The sequence below is a fragment of the Lepidochelys olivacea genome (genome assembly GCF_965140295.1).
Source record: "Lepidochelys olivacea isolate rLepOli2 genome assembly, chromosome: 2".
NCBI lineage: Eukaryota > Metazoa > Chordata > Testudines > Cheloniidae > Lepidochelys > Lepidochelys olivacea.
The window spans coordinates 182,781,651-182,808,679 of record NC_140412.1 but is presented as its reverse complement, the minus strand read 5'-3'; the positions used below and the strand labels follow the sequence as shown (position 1 = coordinate 182,808,679).

The following is a 27,029-nucleotide window of genomic DNA, read 5'->3' as shown; positions in this document are numbered from 1 at the left end:
GCAGTTTAGTTGAAATAAATATGTTTCACAGAAAATTGTCAACATAAATTGTTTTGAATGTCGTTTCATTTCAATAATGTTGAAATAGTTCATTTTGACATTATTGTTTATAGATTCATAGATATTTAGGTCAGAAGGGACCATTATGATCATCTTGTCTGACCTCCTGCACAATGCAGGCCACAGAATTTCACCCACCACTCCTACAAAAAACCACCTCACACCTATATCTGTGCTATTGAAGTCCTCAAATCGTAGTTTAAAGACTTCAAGGAGCAGAGAATCCTCCAGCAAGTGACCCTTGCCCCATGCTACAGACGAAGGTGAAAAACCTCCAGGGCCTCTTCCAATCTGCCCTGGAGGAAAATTCGTTCCCGACCCCAAATATGGCGATCAGCTAAACCCTGAGCATATGGGCAAGATTCATCAGCCAGATACTACAGAAAATTCTTTCCTGGGTAGCTCGGATCTCACCGCATCTAATAGCCCATCAGAGGACATTGGGCCTATTTACCATGAATATTTAATTACCAAAACCATGTTATCCCATCATACCATCTCCTCCATAAACTTATCGAGTTTAATCTTAAAGCCAGATAGATCTTTTGCCCTCACTGCTTCCCTCGGAAGGCTATTCCAAAACTTCACTCCTCTGATGGTTAAAAACCTTCATCTAATTTCTAGTCTAAATTTTCTAGTGGCCAGTTTATATCCATTTGTTCTTGTGTCCACATTGGTACTGAGCTTAAATAATTTCTCTCCTTCTCCGGTATTTATCCCTCTGATATATTTATAGAGAGCAATCATATCTCCCCTCAACCTTCTTTTAGACAAGCCAAACTCCCTGAGTCTCCTTTCATAAGACAAGTTTTCCATTCCTCAGATCATCCTAGTAGCCCTTCTCTGTACCTGTTCCAGTTTGAATTCATCCTTCTTAAACATGGGAGACCAGAACTGCACACAGTATTCCAGGTGAGGTCTCACCAGTGCCTTGTATAACGGTACTAAAACCTCCTTATCCCTACTGGAAATACCTCTCCTGATGCATCCCAAGACTGCATTAGCTTTTTTCACAGCCATATCACATTGGCGGCTCATAGTCATCCTATGATCAACCAATACTCCAAGGTCCTTTTCCTCCTCCGTTACTTCTAATTGATGCATCCCTAGCTTATAACTAAAATTCTTGTTATTAATCCCTAAATGCATGACCTTACACTTCTCACTATTAAATTTCATCCTATTACTATTACTCCAGTTTACAAGGTCATCCAGATCCTTCTGTAGGGTATCCCTATCCTTCTCTAAATTGACAATACCTCCCAGCTTTGTATCATCTGCAAACTTTATTAGCACACTCCCACTTTTTGTGCCAAGGTCAGTAATAAAAAGATTAAATAAGATTGGTCCCAAAACCGATCCTTGAGGAACTCCACTGGTAACCTCCCTCCAGCCTGACAGTTCACCTTTCAGTAGGACCCGTTGTAGTCTCCCCTTTAACCAATTCCTTATCCACCTTTCAATTTTCCTATTGATCCCCATCTTATCCAATTTAACTAATAATTCCCCATGTGGCACGGTATCAAATGCCTTACTAAAATCTAGGTAAATTAGATCCACTGCATTTCCTTTGTCTAAAAAATCTGTTACTTTCTCAAAAAAGGAGATCAGGTTGGTTGGCACGATCTACCTTTTGTAAAACCATGTTGTATTTTGTCCCATTTACCATTGACTTCAATGTCCTTAACTACCTTCTCCTTCAAAATTTTTTCCAAGACTTTGCATACTACAGATGTCAAACTAACAGGCCTATAATTACCCGGATCACATTTTTTCCCTTTCTTAAAAATAGGAACTATGTTAGCAATTCTCCAATCATACAGTACAACCCCTGAGTTTACAGATTCATTAAAAATTCTTGCTAATGGGCTTGCAATTTCCTGTGCCAATTCCTTTAATATTCTTGGATGAAGATTATCTGGGCCCCCCGATTTAGTCCCATTAAGCTGCTTGAGTTTCGCTTCTACCTCAAATATGGTAATGTCTACCTCCATATCCTCATTCCCATTTGTCATGCTACCATTATCCCTAAGATCCTCTTTAGTCTTATTAAAGACTGAGGCAAAGTATTTATTTAGATATTGGGCCATGCCTAGATTATCCTTGACCTCCATCCCCAGTGTTTAGTGGTCCCACTTCTTCGTTCTTTGTTTTCTTCTTATTTATATGACTATAGAACCTTTTACTAATGGTTTTAATTCCCTTTGCAAGGTCCAACTCTACTTGACTTTTAGCCTGTCTCACTTTATCCCCACATGTTCTGACCTCAATAAGGTAGCTTTCCTTGCTGATCCCTCCCTTCTTCCACTCCCTATATGCTTTCTGCTTTTTCTTAATCACCTCTCTGAGATGCTTGCTCATCCAGCTTGGTCTACAACTCCTGCCTATGAATTTTTTCCCCTTACTTGGGATGCAGACTTCCAATAGCTTCTGCAGCTTTGATTTAAAATAATCGCAGGCCTCCTCTACCTTTAGATCCATAAATTCTTCAGTCCAAAACTGCAGTTTCCACGATATGCATCTGATGAAGTGAGCTGTAGCTCACGAAAGCTTATGCTCTAATAAATTGGTTAGTCTCTAAGGTGCCACAAGTACTCCTTTTCTTATTATTACTAGCACTCGTCCTCCAGTCTATATCTGGGAAGTTAAAGTCTCCCATGATCACACAGTTTCCATTAGTATTTACTTTATTAAAAACATTAAAAAGGGCTCTATCTCATATCCAAATTAGATCCCGGCGGTCTATAGCACACCCCAAGCACTGTCCCAGGGGTGGCTCTAATAGTTTTCTTCCCCAATTTAATTTTTGCCCAGACTGACTCAGTCATATCCATTTCATTGCTTCTTATTTCTTTACATTCTATCTCATCATTGATATACAGTGCTACTCCAGCATCTTTACCTTTATTTCGGTCTTTCCTAAACAGCACATACCCTTCAATACCTGTAGTCCAGTCATGACTACTGTTCCACCATGTTTCTGTTATCCCTATAATATCTGGTTTCACTTCCTGCACCAGTAGCTCTAGTTCCTCCATTTTGTTACCTAGGCTCCTCGCATTAGTGTACAAACATCTTAATTTTTGCTGTTTGGCCTCACTCACATTCTGTACCCTATTAGGCACGGTCATTTTACTACCAGTATAACCTATTAGACTTGTGTCTATACTGCCCTTCCTCCTACCCACGGCTGTATCCACTCTTACTTCATTTTCTTTCCTCTCAATGCTAAATTCTGGCGTGGAGATTACCTGGACATCTCCCAACCATCTCCCCCTAATTCCTAGTTTAAAGCTCTCTTAATCAGTTGTGCCAACCTCCATCCTAGAAGTCTATTTCCTTCCCTACTCAGATGAAGTCCATCCCGAGAGAACTGTCCTCTATCCATGAATGCCTCCCAGTGGCCATACATCTCAAAGCCCTCCTTATAGCACCACTGCCTAAGCCATCTGTTGATAGTCATAATTTTGTCACACCTTTGTTGCCTTTCTCTAGGAACAGGCAGAATCCCACTAAAGATCACCTGAGCCTCAATTTCCTTAAGCGTCTTCTCCAGCCTAGCATAGTCTCCCTTAATACTTTCCAGCGAGAATCTAGCCGTATCATTTGTTCCCACATGAAGGATAATTAGGGGATTCTTTCCCGCTCCCTTTAGAATCCTTTTCATCCTCAGGTCTACATCCTGTATCTTAGCACCTGGAAGACAGCACACCCTCCTATTCTCTGGATCAGCTCTGGTTACAGGCCTATCTATTCTTCTCAGTAAAGAGTCCCCAATCACATAGACCTGTCTTTTCCTAGTGATGGTGCTATTCTCCAGTCTATCCCCTGTTCCCTCTGGCTGCAAGTTTTTTCCATTCCTATTCTCCCTTGTAATCCTCTTTAACCCATCCTGTATCCTCCTGGGGCTCATATTTGGTGTAATCTCCATTAACTCTTCCCCTTTTCCTATAGGACTAGCCGCTCTTCTCTTCTTCCTTGCCCTTCCACCTTCAATGACTACCTGCTGAGCCCCTTCTTCATTTTCCAACTCTGCATACCTATTCTTGAGCTCTATTTCCCCTTCACTAGTCCATCTTTTCCTCTGCCTGGTTCTTTTAGTCACATGCTTCCACTGACCACTTTCCTCACCCAGTCTCCCCTCAGAATTCCCCAGTCCTGCTTCCATCTGCAAGTCTGAGCTTTTCCCTTCAGATACCTCATGTCTTTGCTCCATAATCTGCTCAAACCCCTTCCTAAACTCAGCTAGACTTTCCACTTGCATCTCCAAACCTCGGATCTTTTCCTCCATCAGCTCTATCAGACAGCACTTCATACAGACAAAACTCTTACCAGGTGCCCCCTCCAGGATCATGTACATACCACAGCTTCCACATCCAGTCATCTTCATTGTGTCTTCTGCTACATGGGTCACTCCCACTGCTACCTCTGTATCTGTCATTGCCTTTCCACCTAAATCCTGTTAATCTGGGAAACAGAAACCACACCCTGTTTACAGCTCTGTTTGCTGGCTCCTGTTCTGCTGCAGCTGTCTGTGCCACTGCCTGACTGGCTGCTACCTTTATAGGACCCCTAGTCAGAGAAGCCCCGCCCCCTAATCAGGGCTCAGCTTCTCTCCCAGCACAAAGCCCCTACAAGCCTCTACACATACAAATACTACCAATACAAAACCAAACACAAATACCTTCTCCTCCAACAGAACTCCCACTCAAACTCCCCTGTTTACAGCTCTGCTTGCTGGCTCCTGTGCTGCTGCAGCTGTCTGTTTAGTTTCATTTTGGTTTGACTTTTATATTAATTCTAATACCATATTAGTTATATTTAATATTTTATCTATATTATGTTCTGACATAATAACATAACCGTTCAATGTTTCCAAATCAAATTTTCTGTTTTTGATTTTTCAGGATTTCTTTTCTGTGAAAAATTTTGAAATTTTGCCTTTTTGTTCCAACTTGGAACCAAATATGAATTTCAAAATGTTGGCATTTCCCACATTTTCCAACCAGCTCTAGCATTGAGCTACTTTTATACCCTTTACCATTCCATTATGGTAATCCAAAATGACCCTGGCAGGATTTCAACATTTGTTTTTTGGGAGTCTAAGTATTTCAGACCTGAAGCTGAGGCCAAAATATGCGTTCACTTGGTAGGGCTGTGTGTACATCTGCAGACTTCGATGATGACCACATTTCTTTTCCCAGTAAACCCTTGTGAGAGATTTGTGCATCTGTGTCTTTTCTCTTGTATGTGTGTTTATGTATGTATAATATCCAGTCCACTTGGATAAACACCATATAATCATAATCCGTTCAGGTCAAGAGTTTGGGGAAGTGAAATGCATGCTGTCCACTGTGTATGGCTGATGTACTGCCCTTCTCTTTCCTTCTCCCATAAATTTCTGGAATGTTAGCTGGAATGTCAGCTTCAGCCCATCCTTACCAGTTAGCACTTAGAGGCTTCTGGATTTGCATAAATTTGAATCCTATGACTCTCTGCTCCCCCTCCAGTCAACCTCCACCAAGGTTTTTGCACTAGTGTATGAAAGAGTTGGCACAGGGACCATTTCCATAGTGTATAAGGGGCGCACAGGCTACACTACATGGCTTCTGCCCATATTCCATATACATGCACTCTTTGTAACAAGTAAGTTGTGCTGAAGGCCTTGTACATGATCCCCAAACCACAAGAGCATTTCACCCTATGATTCTATATATGAGTAACATACACACATGTTGCTGCTTATATACTTGTGTAAGCCCAGGTAGGATGTAGACCTGATATATATTTATCTTAATTGTTCTTCTTTCTTATGCTCCTGTTGTCTTTTACTTTATACCTTTTTAGGCTAATCAGTGTTTTGTTTTCTTCAAATCTGATTTAAAGGAACTTGTGCCCATGGAGAAGGGGTAAGAGTGCAGCTATGTCTCTTTAGATTTATGTGTCTACAAAGCACTGATTTAAACAACTTTTCTTTAAACAGGAATTATTTTAGGAGAAAGTGTTTCTTCAATGGCACTCTCCCTTGGACATTTGTCTGATAAGCAGAGTTCTTTGTCAAGAGAGTGACATCTCCTTAATGCAAGGGCAGGCTCTCCTTTAACTCACTTTTTCCTGGTCTGAACTGAAGGCTCAGTGGTTTTTTGTTATGTCATTTTACATGGAAGGGTAAAAGGAGTTATGAAAATGATACCAAAAATGGAGATTTCCAAGTCTAATTTTTATATATATATATATATATATATATATATATATATATATATATATATTTAAAGTAATCATTCTAGTTTATTCATTTAAAACATGTTCTTGGTATTTCCCAACAATACAGTTTTTAAGGAATTTATTGTGTTGGGGGTTATTTACTGAGGGTTGTGATAAAACTTGAGGTCTAAAGTAAAGATTTGTTTTTTCATATGCAGTTGTAGCTGGCTTGCATAGCTGATTACAGCCCTTATTCTACAAACACTTACCCATGGCAATAACTTTGTGCATACAAGTAGTTTGAAATCAAGGGTCTACTCACATACATAAAGTTATTCAAAGCTGGTTGTTTCCTGGATTGGAACCTCAGCTAGGACCTATTTAGGGTTTTTTAAATATATCTTTATTTTCCTATAATTTTTGGATTTTAAACCTTGGTTATTTTTAGTGAACGAAAGAGGTTATTTTCCATTTCTGGTGTGTGTGCTCACATGTGCGCTTGTGTACACACGTATAACAATTATTTTAATCATTTTGCAGCTGGAAAATAAAAAATATTTACATTTTTTTTCTCTAGTCTTCATAGTTTATTCTCTCAAACATGTACCATTGTTTGTTGGTTTTAATATTGCTTTGTTGAAGAATTCAGATTTTTTTAATTGTCCAGGAAAGTAATGATCACAATAAGAACAAAACAAAGAAAATTGGGAAGAAATCTCTTTTTATACAGTTTGTTCAAAGTAACTTTTCGTTTAGCTCTGAACACAAAGACACTAACTGTGAAGTCTACTTTGCACTGTTGCATTGATAAAATTAGCCTCTCTACATGAAATATTAGCTCTCTTGTATACATTTCCTCCTTACTATGTTCAATTATCTTAATGCATGTTGTAAATGACACTGATTCATGGGCTTAGTGCAGGCAGAAGTTCAAAGACCTACATCAGGAAAAGATCCGGGAACCAAAAGAAAAAACACCCCCAACTGACTTTATAATTAATTAACTTCACCATATAGCTTCATAGCTCTTACTTGACAGAAATTAGGGGGTTGGATAAAGAGAGAGATTTTTTTTCTTGTACTCCTCTTCGCATTGGACAGGTTGTGTGACTGTCTGTGTTGGGACTTGCAAAGAGACTAATTAAAGAATTCATGGGTTTATGGAATTGCTGGCTTGTAAGGAGAATATATTACATCTGTGCTAGGGGGAGGAAAACGTAATTTAATAACTTAAATCCAAAGTGCAAGGGGTGGAAACCTCAATTAGAGTTACTATTTAATCTGATTTATAGATTAATTTGGCTCAGTTAGATCAGATTTGTGTCATCATAAAGCTATACAGCAGAAAAAAAACATACCTGTTACTAGCATGCCTCCGATAGGTCCTTTTCATTTTGAATTATTTTATTTGTTTGTTTCAAATTTCCTTCGAACAGAAAAGCCCTGTGACAGCGGGTAAAAGGATCTGTTGTTCTGCAAATTTTAAGGAAAGTGAAAGCAATTCTCCTTTTCCCCTGAGGGGGCTGCTTTTGAAAGACGGCTTCTAACTTTGTAGGGGAGAATTTGCACCTGCAGTTTAATTGTACCCACATTGTTTTGCTCCCTCAATTAATTGAGCAGACATAGTTTGGGATTTGGCCATTTAAACTGCTGATGACACCTGCTGATCAGGTAGTTAGATGGCTAAACCCCATAATTTGCTCCTACAGGTGCAGGTGTAGAACTTCATGAGTGATTGGACTGAGGCCTATTTAAAATTTAGAACTCAGTTTCCACTCCTCCCCCCACTTATTTTTCAAAAGTTTAGGTTAAGGCTGCTTACCCTAGTATTATTGCTGTATCCCCTGACCTTAGCCTTGGTAAAATGTAATTTTATTGGTAGATGTTATGGTCTTATTTGCCTTGATAATGTAATTTGAAAAGTCTTTGTGTGTGGTATATTTAATTCAGATAACGTTTTATTTTCCATTTTATTTACGTATTTTTTGGTGGTATAGGTATGGTATTAAGTCAGACAAAGGGTGCTAGGTAGGCTTTCTGGAGCAAAATTGCATCCACTTTGCATTACTGGAGTGATTAATACATGTTGGCAGTACATCCTTGAAAGAAGAAAATAGCTTCTTGTCTTCAAGGCTCCTGATTGATAACTCCATTATATACTGTATTAAACATAGGATTTCTTATTTATGCTGATCTTGATCCAGGAACGTGTAGTGAAACATCTGGCAGTGGGCAGACCAGAGGCCTGAGCCTGTGAGGGCCATCTTTGCCCAGCAATAAGAAATTGCTTGATAATTCTGGGGCATATGGCAGCTTGTGCACACATAACTCAGCAAGCTAGCTTTCACCTCAGAGGCATACAGGGGTCGTTGAAGTCTATTTACTGTTCATCTTGTCAACCAGTGGACATGTTCACTCACACACCTTCAGGTATCTTGTAATCCCTAGATAGGTGGATGGACCTCAGATTGTATGCAAAGGGGGTCTCTTTGTTCCTCTCCGCCCTTCGTGATTCTGGTCACAGATGTCTCCTCTCTAGAATGGGGAGCTCATCTGGGGGACCTCCAGACTCAGGGACTTGGCCAGATCAAGAACTCTCTCTCCCCGTAAAGGTTTGAGAATTTTGAGCAATTCACCTAGCGTGTTGGCTTTTCCTTGTGTGCATCAGAGGTTGTACTGTGCAAGTCCTTGTGGCCAACACTGCTGCTATGTTCTACTTGAACAGGCAGGGAGATGCCAAGTCAGATTGTGTTTGTCAAGAGGCAATGGAACTTTGGGATTTTTATGCCGCAAATTATGCTCACCACCTCACATCTCCTGGTGTTTAGGAGTCTCTGGCGGATCATTTCAGGAGAGCATCCAGCATGAATCACTAATGGTCCCTCAGAATGGATAAAGCCAAGTCCATTTTTCATCTTTGAGGAACACCACAGATAGACCTGTTTGCTACACAATTGAACAGGAAGTGTCATCTATATTCTGGTCCAGAGCAGGTCACAGTCCGGGCTTTATCTCAGATGCTTTCCTTTTATCATGGAAGGATAAGCTGCTGTATGCCTTTCCACCCATTAATTTGATTTCAAAGATGGTTATGCAAACTCAGAGAGGCTCACACCACTCTACTCCTGAGAACACCAGCCTGGCCTTGATCAGATGCTGCACCCCAACGCTTCCTGTCTCCAGCTTGGATGTTCAATGGTTAACACTTCAGGAGACTGAGCGTTCCGTAGACTGAGCGTTCCAAACATTCTGTTGAATAGCAGAAAATCATCCACCAGATATAATTACACAATGAAATGGAGATTTTTTCTGTATGGTTCCAGCTGTGGCGTTCTCCTCCTACGCAGTCTTCCCCTCAGTTTATTCTGGAATATTTACTCCACCTAAAGGGAGAAAAGGACTCTTTGAGCATTCACTTGGTTCCTGTTTCCACATTCCATTCTCCTTTAGAGAATCAGTGTAGATCTGATTTTTTTTTCAATGATAGGATTTTTGAAGGCATTGAACAGGCTCTGTCCACTCGTGAGAGTACCCACACCTGCATGGGATCTAAATTTGAATGGTTTTGGCCTTAATAGATCCACCTTTTAAGTCTATGGCTACTTATTCATTTTTGCATCTCTCCATAAAAGTAGCTATTACCTTGACCAGGAGGATAGCGGAGCTTCAAGCATTATTTGCCGACCCTCCTCATGTACGGCCTTTATAAGGACAAGGTTTAGTTGCATGTTCATCCTAAATTTCTGACTAAGGATGCTGTTGGACTTCCACCTTAATCAGTCTATATACTTAACCTTTTTTCCAAAGCCTCACTCTCATAAGGATGAAGAGAGTCTCCATGCTATGGATGCCTGCAGTGCATTAGCCTTTTACATGGGCAGGACTAAACAGTTTAGAGTGTCCCCATAACTGTTCATTTCTTTTGCTGACAGAATGAAGAAGGGGCAACCTGTTTCTTGGCAGAGAATATCTTCCTTGATCTCATCCTGCATACAGCTGTGCCATGACATCACTGAAGTTCCTGTACCTGAGAGAGTTTCAACACATTGTACAAGAGCACAGGCTGTATCATCTGCACTCTTGAGTCAGGTCCCCATCAGTGATATTTGCAGGGCTGCAATTTGGTCATCTGTACATACTTTCACTAGTTGTTATGCTATCTCCCAAGTCTTGAGACATTATGCTAGATTGGGGATAGTTGTGTTGCAGTACTTGTTCAGATGGACTCTAAAACCCTTCTCCATTCTGAACTACTTGGGAGTCACCTGGGTGGAAAAGACATGTGGAATCACTCAAAGAAGAATTTACCTGTTCTGTAACTGTTGTTCTTCGAGATGTGTTGCACATGTCCACACTATGACCCATCCTTTCCCCCTTTTGCACTGGAGTCTATGCTTACTGGATTCCAGTTTGAAGGAACAGAGAAAGGGTTGAGGCAGCTCTGCCATTTATGCCATCAGCTGGGAGCATGAATGTACACAGGGCACATGCATTGCCCCAACGGCTGCCATTATGGGGGGAAAAAATCTGTGGGTTGATGTGCTTGGTGCACACATATCTCCAGCGGAATGGACATGTGCAACCCATCTCGAAGAACAACAGATATAAAAAAGGTAAGTAACCATTTTTAGGAAAGGTAGCCTCATGATCTTAGTTAAACTGAGGCTTTCCTGTCCTTAGAATAGAAAATTGCTACGTTATTTCCAGTGCCATAATATTGTGATGTTTGACAAATGATGCCTTTTTCATGACTTCTCTACTTTTTAAATTAAAATAGTGATTTGTTGATCTTGGTGTTTATGATGCTGTATAATCATAGATGATGTGGTCCCTGTACTCAGGAGTTTACTAAGTCCCCAATCCTGCAAAAACATGTATGCATGCTTATATTTAAACCCCAGTGGTTCTATTGACAGACATCTCTCAGAGTAAAGAAATTTATTTTGGGGTTCTAATCTCTTAGTTGTCCAGATTTATTTTTTAGTTTGTTTTTTGTGTGTGTTTTTGTGTGTGCACATTCATGGTGGATTATTGTTGGAAAGCTCTTATGGTAGAAATGAGTTTGAGGGAAGGATTTGAATTAAGAGACGGAGGTTGACTGGGCCACAAGAAATGAGAGGGAATTCCAAGTCTGGGGGAACTTCTCAAGAAGACATGAAACAGAGAAGGAAACAAATGAGACGTTAAAGAGAAGGAGTTTTGGGAGGAGCAGGCAGCAAGAACTGTCTAGGAAAATATGTGAAAAGGTGAGATCCACATGCAGTCATTGCAGCCTGTTTTCCATTGCTGTGCTCTGCCTTGTTCTGTTTCATAATGATTTTCCAAGTACTACATAGTTTTTAAAATATCAGCATTTAATTTTAATTTGAGCAGCTGCAGTGCTGGTTTATTTTTTAAATACAGCTGCTGAGAATCAGTTGAGTGTTTAGGCATTTTTATGTTTTTCTTGATGAGTTATGGTCAGCTTCTTGCCAGCTAGTGTGTACACAACTTCAAAATGCGGTTTGTCATAAAACTATTAAAATGCAATTGATGAGCAAAACTGATATTTCACATTTTTTTGAATATGGAGTGTTTTCTCACATGGCACTGTTTCAGACTGAATATTTTTGGTGGTTGATTTCCTCTGTGAAAAGTAGATGGACATGTCTGGAAGGGAGCCCTAAATGACATTGTAGCTACATACAATAATATCCTTCCTTGTTATGGAAAAGTTAAGTCCTACTGGGGGAACAAGCAAAAATAATAAAAAATCTAGATAATTTTGCACAAGTTCACCACCAGCGGAGTTCCTTCCATCATTGCTATTACTGTGTTAATCATCAGTATGGGAATGGGCCTGCTTCTGTGCAACTCAATAGAAAGACTCCCTTTGACTTCTATGGGAATTAGATCAATCTCTATGGTTTTTAAAGGTAGTAGAGGCAAAACATTCAAATTTTGCCTTCCTTACAGACAATGTTATTTTTTAAATTCTCTTTCTTGGTTTCATATTTAGCACTCTTTGAAACAGTGCTACATACAAAGTCCTATGTAAAGGAAAAAATACTGATTCAGAGGTCTGACTCCTTCATAAAGCCATATTTCTACCAGTATTCTGTGTTTTCCTATGTGTAGTCCTTTATCGGGAAAAGATCTGTTGTTCCTGAGTATACAGGAAATGCTATGTAGTCAAAATACCACTTGACACTTTATCCTCCTGCAAGCAGCAGTGTAGCTGAAGTTTGACTATATCATGCATGTATGATTCTTGACAATTATATTACCAAGAATAACAGTCTCTGTGACAAAACTGACAAATTTATAATGTGTTTAATCAGCTGCCCATAAGTTAAATAAATATCTGCTCAGCTAAATTACTTTCTCTGAAAGTGTCAGTGAGAGAAGATTTGCATTGCATTTGACTTTAAACCTCAAGATCTGATCTCAAGACACTTCTTGTGTAGCCAATAGCGAATAAGGCTATTTAATTGTGGCCTTTTCTGTTACTTGAAGCTTTGTAATATTTGAGTTTTGAGTTTTCAGTGTTCAACAAATCATCTTACATGATGGTTGTCCAGCAGCAGTAAAGATTTCAAAAGAAACAATGTACTGTATCTGACTGGTGTGTAGGTTCCATGTTTTAGTAAAAAAAAAAAAATAGCATTAGATTATTGGTTGCGAAGATTTGGAGGCCAGTCCAAAACCCATTCAAGTCAATGGAAAACTTCAATGGGAATTGTTGAATCAGTATATGGTAAGCAATTCAAGTAGATCCTGAGGCGCGGGCTATCTCTTTATTAACATTATTGTAGAGCAGAGTTTGGGCATCCATATTGTCTAGGTGTAAAATACAAGATTTATATGTGAGGGGGCTAAAGAGCCATAAAGGGAGATCTAATGTTCAGTAATTGTATAAAGGAATCGGAGTGCCTATGTCATCAAGTCAAGTTTTAGAAGAGTTTCCATAAGTTAGTTGGGGGAGGGGAGAAGAAAGTTAAATATGGTAGAAAGACTATGCTATGTCACAGCAGTTCATTCTTGCTTTCTGTAGTGAATGGTGATGTTCTCAAGTAACTGGGGCTTGGGATCTAGTGTTCTTTTTCTCTCTCTTGGAAGGAAGTTTCCATAAAAGTTGAGAAGAGATGAACACTTATGACCTTGATATCTCCCCAGCACTGACAATTAAAAAAGGCAGTATTTAATCCTCCCATGCAAAGGTAGATGTGATCATGCAGAATACCTTCTAGTCCACATTCTGTTTGTATGAATCTTCAATAAGTGGATATCAGACACCTCTCTAGATTTGCTAAAGCACGTTAGACTTTCCATATTGGAACTGAATCCATTTGAAGAACATGTAACCTTGAAAATTGGAAGAATTCCTTTATATAAGGAAAATATGAGACACTTCACTCTCCCAATTCAAACTGCTCAGTTCCTCTTTGTGGAGTTGTTTATAGTATACTATATGCTACTTTCTTTAAATCTCATCTGGTAGCTAATTCATAATTATGCATTTCATAAAGTATTAAGAGTTGTGCATATTTTGGCACAGTCTCTATGTATTTATTTTACAAATTTGCACATTTTGTAAAATTTAAAATATAAAACCTTACCATTTGGAGATATTCCTGAATGAACTGAATGTTGTCATCTTTACAGCCTCATTCTCAGGGCTTGTAACAAGATTTTCTATAACGTGTGATGTTCATCTGGTATTTTTTCTGCCGTAGGAGATGTCTTGGGTTTTGTTTTCAACCATTACTTCAGCTGTTAAAAACAATAACAGTATAAAATAAATAACTTTTTACTAGCTATCAATTACTGGAAAAGCCAGACCTTTCTAGTCTATTATATATTTTCTTTCTGACATGATACTACATGACTGGCTCTTCGGGAGATTAAGTTCAGCAGTTCTTCCCTATTCAACATAGCATTTAAGCAACTGAAGCCAATGGAACTTAGGCATGTGCTTAACATGAGTCATATACAGAAGTGCTTTGCTGAATCAAGGCCTGGTGCAGGAACTGTCTTTTTTTTTATTATTGTGTGTGTGTGCAGGGTTTAGCCCAACTGGGCCCTGACTGGTGCATCTAGGTGCTCCTGTAATACAAGTACTAATGTTCTTGTACAGTAGCAACTTTCACTGGCATGTGGTTAATTGGAACCAAAACTTTTAGTTTAAGTAGACTAACAAAACAAAAAAGAAGCTAGAATTAATTTCTGTTCTTGCTTGATGGTAATCTTTATTTCACACATCTTCAGTGCTATCTGAAGTGCCTTGGATGCACCAGAGCTCTGAATACTACTAGTATATGAAACCATAAACAGCTAGCTAGCTAGGTATATATAAAGCTAACTACAGTATCTCACGCAGTGTGAGAAGGAATTTGTACCATAAATTTCCTTTTTAATGTTGGATATGATCAGGCTGCTACTCAACACTCTGTTTTTCATAGATCTGTCTGATGGCAGTCTGACATCAGAATTCCAGTTCAGCCAATCATTTATATTTTTTCTTTGTGTTTATAACTATAATTTTTCTCTAGGTATAACCCAAAGCAATTAAGTCCTAATAAAGTCCATTTAACTATGCAGTGTGTCCAAGACAACATTGTTTAAATGATTGGGGGTGGGGGTGTTGCACTGCTTATTGCTTTTCACATAAGAGTAAAAACAGAGCTGGTTCAATGGGAAGTGTGGCAGCAAAAGTAGTTAAGACACCTGTTAAAATCATCAGCTGCACTGAGACTTGCAAGGCAGCCAGTCAATTCATTGCATACTTTCCCAAATGATATTGTGGTGACACTCAGTTTCCCAAAGTTCCAAATGTTCCTTGGCTTTGTTTTTGGTCTCATCTGTTTGCAGAGTTACTGTATAAAAATTTAGAAAAAATGTCCTCATAGCCATCTCTGTTTCTTTAAAAATCTGTTTCCTCCCAGGGAGGGTTGCCAATTTTGGTTGGATGTATTCCTGGAGATTTCATCACATGACATAATCTTTAATTAAAAATGAATCTTTAATTCCTGGAGACTCCAGGCCAATCCTGGGGGGTTGGCAGCCCTACTACCAAGTATGCTAATAGCCTGATCCAGCAATGTGCTGAGTACCTTCTGTGTTGTCAGTAGGATCTGAATGCTTCTAGCAAATAACAGGAGCCAAACAATTGGGTTTGAAAAAGTGTACCTAATCCCTGAATTTCCTGATCCCAAGCCATTTTGGGGTTTTGAGCATTTGGAATCCACCAGTGCTGCACTTGTTGCTTATTACCACTACTATATCCTAGTATATTTGATATTAAGAGCACAAATAGGAAGTCTCCATAAGAGAGCACACCTGTGTCAGTCTGTACTAAACGGACCATAAAATAGTGCCTCTGTCTGTAGATAGTGCAGTCATTACATTTAAAGTTCACAGAAAACAAATGTCTAATAATCACATAGATAAACATACCACGCTCTCCACCAGGTTTCTGCTGTGTTCACAAATGCTTGCATTGCTTTTGGTCTTAGGAGATTTGAAATTTCAGTCTGGATCCAGATTCGCAATTAGGGCCCACTTCATCCCTTCAACCTACCTTTTAGAATGAAACTCATTAACTACATGGAAAGAGTTGTACTTGAGAAAGGCACATATGCAGATGTTTTTCTGTACTGGCTTTCAACTCCTAGCAATGCAAAAATGATATTAATAATTGGCAAATGGACAAAAGCAGTTTTTGTGGATGTCTGTGTCATCTGGTGATGGTGACTTTTGTTTCTCTTAAAATTTAGCATGTTTTTTTCCAACACCTGTTCTCATCAGTCTCTGAACATGCTTTGCCTTTATTATCTGCAAAGAGCGGATCTTTAATCACCTATCTTAGCTAGCTAAAGTAAATGTTAACACTGCACCTTTTTTGATCTTTGCTGTTTGTACGGAATAACCATAAACAGTAGCTCACACTCTTTATTCAGAGTAACAGTAATCCTAATAACAAACCCTTTGAGTGAATGTGTGGCTGCTACTCTGAAACCAGTCTTTATGTTATTGTTGAAAGCAGTCAGTCTCTGATGTTTTCATGAGTGATCTGTCAAGTATTGCCCTGGTTGATGCAGTTTCCTTGTTCAGCTGCCCTATGGAGCTACTATAAATAGCCCGCAGTTTAAGACAATAGTTCAGTTTTTAGTCCTAGCATTTGGGCTGGAAATCTGCATTGAGTTTGCAAGTTTTGGAATATAAAGAAGAGGGAGTTGATCTTTGTAATGACTTCTGAGCAGTTCATAAACAACAACTAAGAGCACCTCAGCACTTACACCAACATGCCACCCACAAGAATTATTACTGGTCAAGGTAAGTGTATCCACTTAGACAACTAAAAACTACTAAAGTGGAGGTGCATTAAGCTAAATAGCTAAAATTAGGTAACACACTGCTTAGGACAGCTGATTTGTAGGACGTAGGCATATTTATATTGATTTTATATTTCAGCCTGAAGGTGATGTGGTTATTAATCAATAATTCTCATGATAGATTTAAAGGAAAAGGGGGGCAAATAACAGTGAGAGGGCCTGTGGTACATAGCTCCCTTAATAAATAACAAAAGGTTGCACTTTGATTTAGGTTTGGAAGGATTAGATTTTTATCAGTAAATGTCGGTAAATGTCAGTTTTACCATACACACACAAACCGACGAAAAATATTTCCATTAATAATAACCAAAATTTACAGAGAGGAAAAGTAAACAAAATGCTGCTTTGGAGTTTATGAGAGATTAAGGATATTTCATTTGTGTATTTTGACATGTGAAGTTGAAAATTTGTGTTTGAACGGTTATAAAGCCTCAACTTTAAATCTACTCCCATTAAATAATTATTGTCTGCCCTCCCCTCATAGTTTCCTGCAACTGTGAAAATGTATATTGATAAAAATAGAAAAAAATGCTTAATACCCATAATTTCCTGGAACTGTAAAAATTTAAATAGATAAAGATTAGGAAAAATGCTTAAAAATAAACATCAATATTACCCATTGAAATTGTAAAAAAATTAAAAATTGAATTCTGCCAGGCCTACTTATATTGTGCCTTTCCTCCAGAGAACTCAAAGATTTACAAAGATGGGTAAGTTATACTGCTCTCATTTTACAAAAGGAGGAACTGAGATACAAAATTTAAGTGACTTCTGCAAGTTCACACAAAGTCAATGGCAGAGACAGGACTAGAACCCATGTAACAGGACAACTCCTTGATGCCTTGTTAGAACCAATGAGTAGATCATGCTACCTCCCTCACATGATTTCACGTCCTCAAATAACAAACTTTAAATGATAAATCAATACATTGAATAAATAAAATAGTGACAGTTCCTTGAGGATCAAAAATAGCTGTTTGGACCAGTTTCTACCATCTGTATTCTTTTTAAGTAGTACCTTGTTGAATTAATTGCGGTGGGACTGGTCATGGAGTAAGGTATTACTCTATGAGTGAAATGCTGTCCCTTTGCAGTCAGTTGGAGTTTTGCCATTGATATCAGGGGGCTAGGTGGCAGAATCTGGTTCATGGTCTTCGGAAGCTGATTATAAAAATTGTGTAGTTTATCCCTTCCAGAGAAGAAAATTAATTGGGGATCTAGATATCCTATCACTTCCTCTGCTGTGTTCTGAAAGAAATGTCTCCTCCACATGAATTCAACCAAAGTAATAAGTAAATGACTTCAATCTAAAGTAACAAGTAATTTTGAGTGCCTCCATTTTTGGGTGCCACGCCTGAGAAACCTGAAAGAGGCGGTTTTGCTGGAAAATGTACATGTTAGTTTGGGAAAAGAAAATCTGACTATCAAATTAACAATGAAATTGTATCCAATTCTCAGATCTCTTTTTAAGATTAACTCATTTTAACTCAAAATGACAAATTTCATAACTCAAAATGACTTTGAAAACAATCATATTTAACATTTATTTCCATAAGAGACTCATTTTGCATGCAACCAGTATTTGTGTTAATTTTAATTTGCGTTGTACTTCCATGCGTAAGAATATTTAAAAAACTGGAAAAATGTACTTTTAAGTCTTCTTTTAATTTTTAAATTAAAAGATTCTTGAAGATGCTATTTTGTTTTGGAATTCTGAGAGCCAAAACCTGAAATAGTAGATGAACTGAGGCTTGCATTATCAAAAGGAATTAGATGCCTAAGTCCCAGTTTTAGGCACCTAAATCCCATTTTTGGGACCTCTGCAATGTACAAAACTCCCACTGAACCCCAGAGATGCTTAAACTCACTCAACATCTAAATTTTTGCTGCAGAAGTTCTTTAAGTGCCTGTGTTTCTGCTTCTGAGCATGTGCAATACTGCCTCCTTCTAGGTACCTGAATGCCTATATCCCACCAAGCCCCAAAGTGATTCACCAATCAGGGGAAGATAAGCATTTGGCCACCTAAGTCACACGTGGCATGGCCTGATCTGGTAGCCATGGTCAGAGGGCCTTACTCATAACTTTTTGCCCAGTGGCTAGGGTACTCACTTGGGATGTGGGAGACCCCAGTTCAAATCCCCCTCTCCCTGAAAGGAAGAAGGCATTTGAACAGGGATCTGCCACCTCTCAGGTGAGTGCTTTAACCATTGAGCTATGGGATACTCTGATTTGGGGTAGTCTCTCCTGTTGAAGCAGTTGCACTCTGGACAAATAATTAAAGTCATTCTATCGGGGGACAGGGTCTTGGGTCTCCCACCTCCCGGGTCAGTGCTCTAACCACTAGGCTAAAAAGTCACACTCTCTCTGACTCATTTTTGCCAGAGTGAGAGAAAGAGAGCTAGTGCACAAGTGTGAGACTCTCAGTGCCGAACTCCTTTTGTGCATAGTTTTGGATGTAAAACCATGCTCTGAAATGTCCTTAGCCTCTGTTTGCCAGAAGCTGGGAATAGGCGACAGGGGATGGATAACTTGATGATTCTGTTCTCTTCATTCCCTCTGGGGCACCTGGCATTGACCACTGTCAGAAAACAGGATACTGGGCTAGATGGACCATTGGTCTGACCCAGTATGGCTGTTCTTACGTTCTTATGGTCGTATTCAAGCATGAGTCTTTCCTCTGCCAAAGACCTAAGTTAAAGTGATGGAGAGTGAGGTATTTGGCATGAATGGTACCTGTGTTTTGCCTGGCCTTTGCATTAATAGACTGCACTGTACCACAACCCATGTAGTCCATTAACATTCATATTCACATCAGCTATCCAAAATGAAAAGTCACTTAAAATGCTGTTAACAGATGACGGTGTAGTTTCTGATTCCTCAGATGCTCTGTAAACTTGGTTGAGGATTGCCTGATGGTCTAGGTTCTTTTTGGCAATTTAGACAGCAGAAGCAAGTACATAATAGGGCTGATGCTCAAGTACCCAGAAAAATCCAATCTAAAGAGCAAAAGGTTCAAAGTCTTTTCTGAATCTTTGCATCATGAATCACGTTAGCCTCATGTGGTGACAGCCTTCTATATGATATGCAGAGTCATATGCTTTGATACTGTGTTGAAACTGCCAGGTCATTAGCCCATTCCAATGACTTATGGCTTGATCCTGAGAGTTGCTGAGCACTCACAGCTCCTAATGAAATCATGGGGAATTGCTTATATACCTCACACCCATCAGGATAAATCAAGCCATTAAAAATGAACTGAAGCTCTTTCTGAGCTTGGATTTGTTGTGTGGTTCAGGATCTTTTATGTAGCATTTAGTCATGAGAACAGACTAAGGGCCTGATGCAAAGCCCATTAAGGCCCTTGAAGTGCCTAATACATGTCCTGAGTAGTAATCAGGGCATCAACAGAGCAAGCAGAGTAACCTTAACATCAGATATAAAAGCTGATACCTAATTGTTTTCCCCCTCTAAAGTGCAATTCCTCTTTGTACAGCATTTATTCAATTCCTGCATTTTTAGGGATGACCAAATATTTACAGCTGTCAGATTTAATGTAGTTCTTACTTTTGTGCAGCACAATAATATCAAAGAGAGGAGCTTTGCTTAGAATTTTCTATTCAGAAGATTATTTCAAAATCCTTCCTTAAGCTGCCATTACTGCAGCTATTTGCAACATCTGCAGCTGAATGGAAATATTTGATTTTATTTATGACTCTTAACATTGATAAAATACAAGTCCAAATCAGACCTTAAGCCCCCATAAACAATGGTAACCACTGGTTGCATTGCTCAGTTTGCTTCCGTTACTTAGTAGTAAATTTTAAAAATCCCAACAATTTGACATTGCTCCGAATTAAAAAAAACAACAGTCACTCTGTATGTCCTGGCCTGCCCCCCCTCCCACCTTTCACTGAGGATGAGAAAGGGTTTCTCTAATAATATTATTCACTATAACACTATTCATATTCAAAACTCTTTATGGGCCTTATCTAACTGATTTTCAAAATAGTGCTGTGAAGTATCTATACCGGGATAGCCAAATCGCAGCTCGCCAGCTGCATGCAGCTCTTTTACAGTTAAAGTATGGCTCACGGAGCCCCTTATGACCCCTACCCCATTCTCCGCCTACCAGAGTGGGGGAGGAGCTCTGGGCTTCTGCCCTCCATCAGGTTAGTGGGGTGAAGGACTTCTGCCAGAGATGACTGGTGCCTGCTGAGAGTGGAGGGGCACAATTTCAAGGTTGAGTCATGGCCCCCCTCTTACCCTCAGCGGCCCCTCCCTGCAGCTCCCAGGTGTTAGCTGCCTGTGGAGAGGCAGCGGCAAACAGCTGGGAGTTGCAGGGATTGGTCACTGCTTTAGCTCCACAGGGAGAGGCAGCAGCAAAAGCAGCAGCTCTCCCTGCAGCTCCCAGCTGTTTGCCCATGCCTATCTCCATGGCTGCAGCTCCTAGCTTGCTGACTTTATCAGCTGCTGTGTAGGGAGGAGGCCCAGTGGCACCATGAGACTGAGTGGGGCCAGCAAAGCCTGGCAAAAAATCGGGGGGGGGACATGACCCCCACATCCCCGTCCCCCCCACGCTTCTGCCCAGCAGGGAGGGGGGTCTCAGGGCTTCAGCCCCATGGGGCACATCTGCCCAGGCAAGCTTCAAGGATCAGGGCTGAAGCCCCAAGTCCCGGCTCTAGAACTTGTGAAGATTGTCATATGCAGCTTCAAGGGTCAGTAAGTTTGGCCTCCCCGATTAGGATAGTCACCAGAGAGGTTAAGCAACTTGCCTAGGGCTGCAAAGGGAATCTCTGGCAAAGCTGCTGTTAGAACTCTGGTCTTGTGGATTCCTAGCACTATGCACAGACTAATTAAACCATACCCTCTCCTCTATATATATATATAGAGTGAAGCAAATCCTTCAGTTAAAAAGCTGAAATTTAAGGCCATGTTCGCCAAAAAGTTTTCCTGCAATCTGTTATCATTTCGGCAAACCTTGGCTAACATATGTTTTCACATGGAATCCACACGCAAACTCAGGTAAAGAAAAATATTGTCAACTCTGATGATAAATCTGCATTTTTGATGCATATAGAAAAGCTGTTTCCATTTTTTCCTGTAGGAAGGATCTTTAATTGGTACCAACTGCCTTCTTTTAGCGTGGGTCAAGGTACCTATATCATGAGAGATTAAAATCTGATTCTCTTTGCCTAGTGCCTGTCTCTCTCAACTCCCGTCTTCTAAGACCCTCTTTCTATTCCTAGATTAAAAGATGCTGCGAGTGATTATAGGGAGTTGAGTGGTATTATGATGAGATTCAAAATGTACGGTATATTTGGTAGGGCCTTTTGATGTAGATTTGAACCCACTCTTTTATCCAGGGTTAAAGTTAGGCACAATTTTTAAAAAAACTCAGCTAAATCCTTGTCTTCTGCTCCAGATGGAAGGCCCAGAGTTCTTATACAGTTTGCCCAGACTTGGTACTCTAACATTGCTATCTAATTAACGTTACCTGTTTTTTATAACTATTTTAGGACTCAGAGTAACAGCCGTGTTAGTCTGTATTCGCTAAAAGAAAAGGAGTACTTGTGGCACCTTAGAGACTAACCAATTTATTTGAGCATAAGCTTTCGTGAGCTACAGCTCAGTACTTGTGGCATCTTAGAGACTAACCAATTTATTTGAGCATAAGCTTTCGTGAGCTACAGCTCACAGATGAAGTGAGCTGTAGCTCACGAAAGCTTATGCTCAAATAAATTGGTTAGTCTCTAAGGTGCCACAAGTACTCCTTTTATTTTAGGACTGTGAATGCAGACATTTTCTTTTCCCCAGTCATACAAAGTTTCTGATCTGTCCATTTTTTTTTTTTACTGTGTCAGTCCAGTCTATCAAGTGATTCAATTTGGTTTCCAGATTGGAAATCGTGTCCTGGATTCATTTGTTTTATTCTTTGCATCTTGGAATAAATAGCTGCCTTTCTAGCCAGAGAAGGCATGCATTGGTTGGTGTCTTGTCTGGCCTCAGAGCATTCATCTTGCAGGAGGCTGCATTCAAAACACAACCATGTTCAGATTGCGACTTGAAATGGAGCAATCTTTACCTTTCCCGTTCATCACTCTGTCATTTAGGTATAGAAAAGGCAAGGCTTTAAAGGCTTTAAAACAATCGTTAAAATTGAAATTTATTTAAGGCCAAGCCTACGTTTGTCTGAATTGCTCCAGAACTAAGCTTTTCTTCCAGAAAGTCAGTTACAGTCATGAGCTTGATTAGATTACTGTTTTCCTTCACACTGAAAGTCACTTTTCTTTCCTCAGCTGATGTTTTCCCTCCCCGAGGCCTGGTTCAGGAAAACATGTATGCTCATATGTAACTTTTCTTTAGCTCTGTACATACTTAGGACCAGCAATATTCAGTAAAGCACTTAGGTATGTACTGAAGTCTCATTGACTTAAGCAAATGCCTAAAGGCTTTACTTAATAAAGATGCTTTCCTGAATCATCATCTAGTCACATGGGGCCTGATTATTCACCATTGAACCTAATGGGAGATTTGTAATTGATCTGAATGTGAACCACAGTCAGATGCCTTTTGTGCCCCACCCAATCTCTCCTCACTTAGTCAGTTGTTTCTCCTTCTCTGCCACCATCTCCTTCCACATCACCAGCAGTGTCTGAGAGCAATTTTTCAGTACTTTTTAAAAATGGTTTCACCAAGTCACCACTGAGTTTGCAAATTATGGTAAGCCTGTGCTTTTAAACATACACCTTAAAATGGTTTTCTAATACTAGTAAAACTCCAGTGTAGACAGAGACTTAGTGTTAAGTTCCATTAATTGCAGGGAATATAGTATAAGCAAGAGTTTAAATGTCCTACAGGAATTCACAGACTGGGAAGGATATGGATTAAATTTTATATTTTGGAAAAGTGTTTTCCCCAGGGAAAAACACCAAGGACCAAATTGTGGAGTTACATCAGGGATAGATTTGGCCCAGTGCCTTGATTTTAAGAAACTGGGGCCAACCTCTCATTGCTCTGGTTTCTGCTTTGAAAATGAAAGTATATAAGGGTGAGACAACAGAGGTTACATATCATGAAAGTGTGTGTAAATTTAGTTTTGAAACAGTCCGCTGACACAGTATTAAATTTCAAGTCCTGGTCTCTGTATGAAAGCAGTGAATATTTATAATTACATGTTTTCACATGTGTTTCCCTGACTGTTCTATATTTTGGGCGTTGTTACTATATGAGAAATCTTTAAAAAGGACAAGTAAATTAGCAGAGACCTAAGATTCAAGTCAGCAGTGCAAGCTCAGTTTTTCAACAGCAATGAAGTATGGGGGATGGATAAACTAAGAATCATCTAAATGGGAAAACTGATTTATTCCTGTTGGGAAGCTTTATTGATAAAGGGTTAACTGAACTGACCCCCTCAATGAAAATGAAAATCCTTGTAAAATTTGCTTGTAGCTCTGCAAGTGTGCTCTCTTTTACAGACAATAGCTCTTCACTGAAACCTTTTCATTTCTTTTGAAATCTTCAATGATAGTAGACATTGTGAAAATGCTGCAATGATTTCTGTCAAGAAGAGGGTGGTGCTAGTTAGGTCCAGGACTTACACTTACGAATAGTTTGTACAGTGACAGCTTAATTAATGCTTCTGTGTATTTGGGCAGTGTAGTAGGCATAAAAGGGAGGGAAAATCAGACAGATTTCAAAAGATATTATTCCTTTTATTTGCTGTAAACTCACCCAGAATCTTAGACGGACAAAGTGAGTGAGGTAATATCTTTTAAAGAGCTCTGTGTAAGCTCAAAAGCTCATCTCTCTCACCAACAGAAGTTGGTCCAATAAAAGATATTACCTCATCCACCTTGTCTCTGTAATATCCTGGGACCAACATGCCTACAACAACACTGCACTTTTTAGAATATGTCAGAAATCTATTTTGTCTGGAGAAAAGCTGATGAGAGAATGCTCCCAGAAAGATGGTAACTTAACACATACATGATATTCCAAATTACTATTTCATGAAGGATACTGTGTGATAGTTGGTGAATCTTCAAATAAAATGATACTCAGTGTACTACACAGTCCTGTGTAATAAAATTCATCTTTTAGAAGAACTTTAATAAAAACTTGTAAAAATTTAATGGATTGTTTCTCCTTTTGCTATTAAAAATCTGCAATGAGGAAAAAATAGTGAAGTAGACACAGACTTAATGAGGTTATCTGTTTTCACTGAAACGCAGTTTTACTGTACAATAAAGATTGGAAATTAAAAGGAAGTTCATTGAAAGCACTTTGTGTTGGATTATGTTTTGTTGCTGTTTTTGTTTGCAGGCTGTTCAACACCTCAAAACTTTACACCCAGTTCTGTTACCCTTACATCGAGTAATATCTTACTTTGCAAGTACTACTGTTATCTTAGTGGACCATCTTGTAGAGAGAGCCTCCAGTCCAAGAAATACTTCGGATGGGATTTTTAAAAGTGCTTGGTGTTGGCCTAACTCTGCTCTGATCAAAGTTAATGGTAAGTCAATTGATTTCAATGGGAGCACATTTAGGCCACCACTGAATACTTTTGAAAATTTTTCATAAATTTGCCCACATAAGTGTTTGCAGATCAACACCAAAGTTACTATTCAAAGTGAGCAAGATTTACAGATTTGGGCATTTTGCGTTTGGATCTGTATCCAAATTTTGTTGCTAACCTGTGTCATTAATTAGCTAACCAACTTCCACACATCCACATCCAAATGTTGCAGTTTGGATTAATCTCTAGTCATGACTACTTCTGAGTGGAAATGAGCAGTGTCTGAGTTGCTTCCTGATCACTGTGAAAAAGAATAATCTGAAAAGAATTGCACTTTATTTTTAGAGAAAATAAGCATAGTGTGCAGTGCAGTTTGTATATAGAACAGATTTTTGCTTCTTTCTTTTGACACAACCTAGGCAGTGATTTGGGAAAGCTCTGAAGCATGTGCTCAATTTTAATAGAAAATGACTACATTTCTATAGTTTTCTTGAAGTCTCTTATAGAATTTAATATAAAATTCTTTCTCTGCCATAAAATTCTCTACAAATGATTTTTAAAAATAACAAAGGATCTCATTCTTTATTAATTTGTGTAGGTTTTTAGAATAGTCTCTATGCAACCCCTATTAGTTTAATATCTATTCAATTCTGTGGGACATTCCAAAGAAGATGAAAAATTCAGACACAGCAGTAGTACACGTTTTTCCATATTACCCCACCACTGTATATTGAACATGGCCTGGACGGCATCTAAGATTGCCAAGAAGGGTGCAGTTTTGGTAGTCGTGTTAGCAAAGTTCTGTATAATTTAATAGGACACATACCATTAAAGTTAAATAGAAATTGAATACGCTCATGTCTGTTTTTAGAACAATTTCTATAGAATGCAGTAGAGCTCAATGTACATTTTTAGGAGGTGGGAAGGTTGAATCATCCCATAGAAATCTAAGTCCAGAATATAATTTTCTATTAAATTCTATAAAATGGTCTAAAAAGCCCTGAGAGAAGTTCCTATTTTCTGTTAAATTCCTTAGCACAACAATAAGACAGTATTGTTGTGATGTGGTTACTTGTCCACTGGGATTGTAGACTGAGGCTACCAAAGTCATTTGAATAGGTCACTGAACACCCAAAGTTAAGACGCTACCAACCAAGGTCAGATTTGAACCAATCACCTGGAGGAGAAAAGTGCTATCGCCCATGTCTAGTCCATTTTAGCTATCCAGTCTATTGTCAGTGGGGCATTTTACAGTAGTTAGCTGTTATACAAACAGACTACTTATATACTGCCTGGTTTTTAACTGGCCAGAAATCAGTGTGAATTTGAGAGGTGGTTGAGGAATTCATTTGAGAAATAATGAAAACCATAATAACCTTAAATGCTGACTTGTAATGACATTGAAGAGACCATATGCATGGCAATAATCAAGGTTTTAAAATGTTTTTATATCATTTCTTTTTCCTTTTAGTAGGTAGAAAATTACATGTAGAAATACATGTAAAAGAATGGGCATTATACCTTGTGTCTCAAGTCCCTTGTGAATTCTCTTTTTCATTGGCTAGGCTAGGAAAATTATTTACGTTTAAAAGCCCATTTTGCTTCCTTTGGGTCACCTTCTGGTGTATATTTCTTCCTTAAACTAAACTGATCAATCCATTATGATTGACCTCTGAAGAAATAGGTTTTGATATTAATATGTTTTCAAGTAGGAGAATGACTCACCAAGGGAGCTATGCTTGGGAAAGAAAGAGTGCTGCTGTGGTAAGGAATCTGCATTTCTTCCCTTTGCTTGTTTTCTCTGTAACCCTTGGGGAGACCTACCACAGTCTAGGAGGAATTGAAGAAAGGCTAACTGGAAGAAAAGGCACAGAAA

General features: G+C 39.1%; 1 protein-coding gene across 6 annotated transcripts in view; it reads left to right on the top strand.

The window, feature by feature from the left end:
• Window positions 1–27,029, top strand: part of BBS9 (Bardet-Biedl syndrome 9) — a 434,982-nt gene that overhangs the window by 320,103 nt on the left and 87,850 nt on the right. The window contains exon 23 of one of the 6 annotated variants that reach the window (XM_084619985.1): window positions 10,197–11,820. The exons of the other annotated variants lie outside the window; for them this stretch is intronic. Within the exon in view, the coding sequence (XP_084476111.1) occupies window positions 10,197–10,201 (5 nt within the window). The 3' untranslated portion in view covers window positions 10,202–11,820. Of the gene's footprint in view, window positions 1–10,196; window positions 11,821–27,029 lie in introns of those variants that run through there. 6 annotated transcript variants of the gene reach the window in all.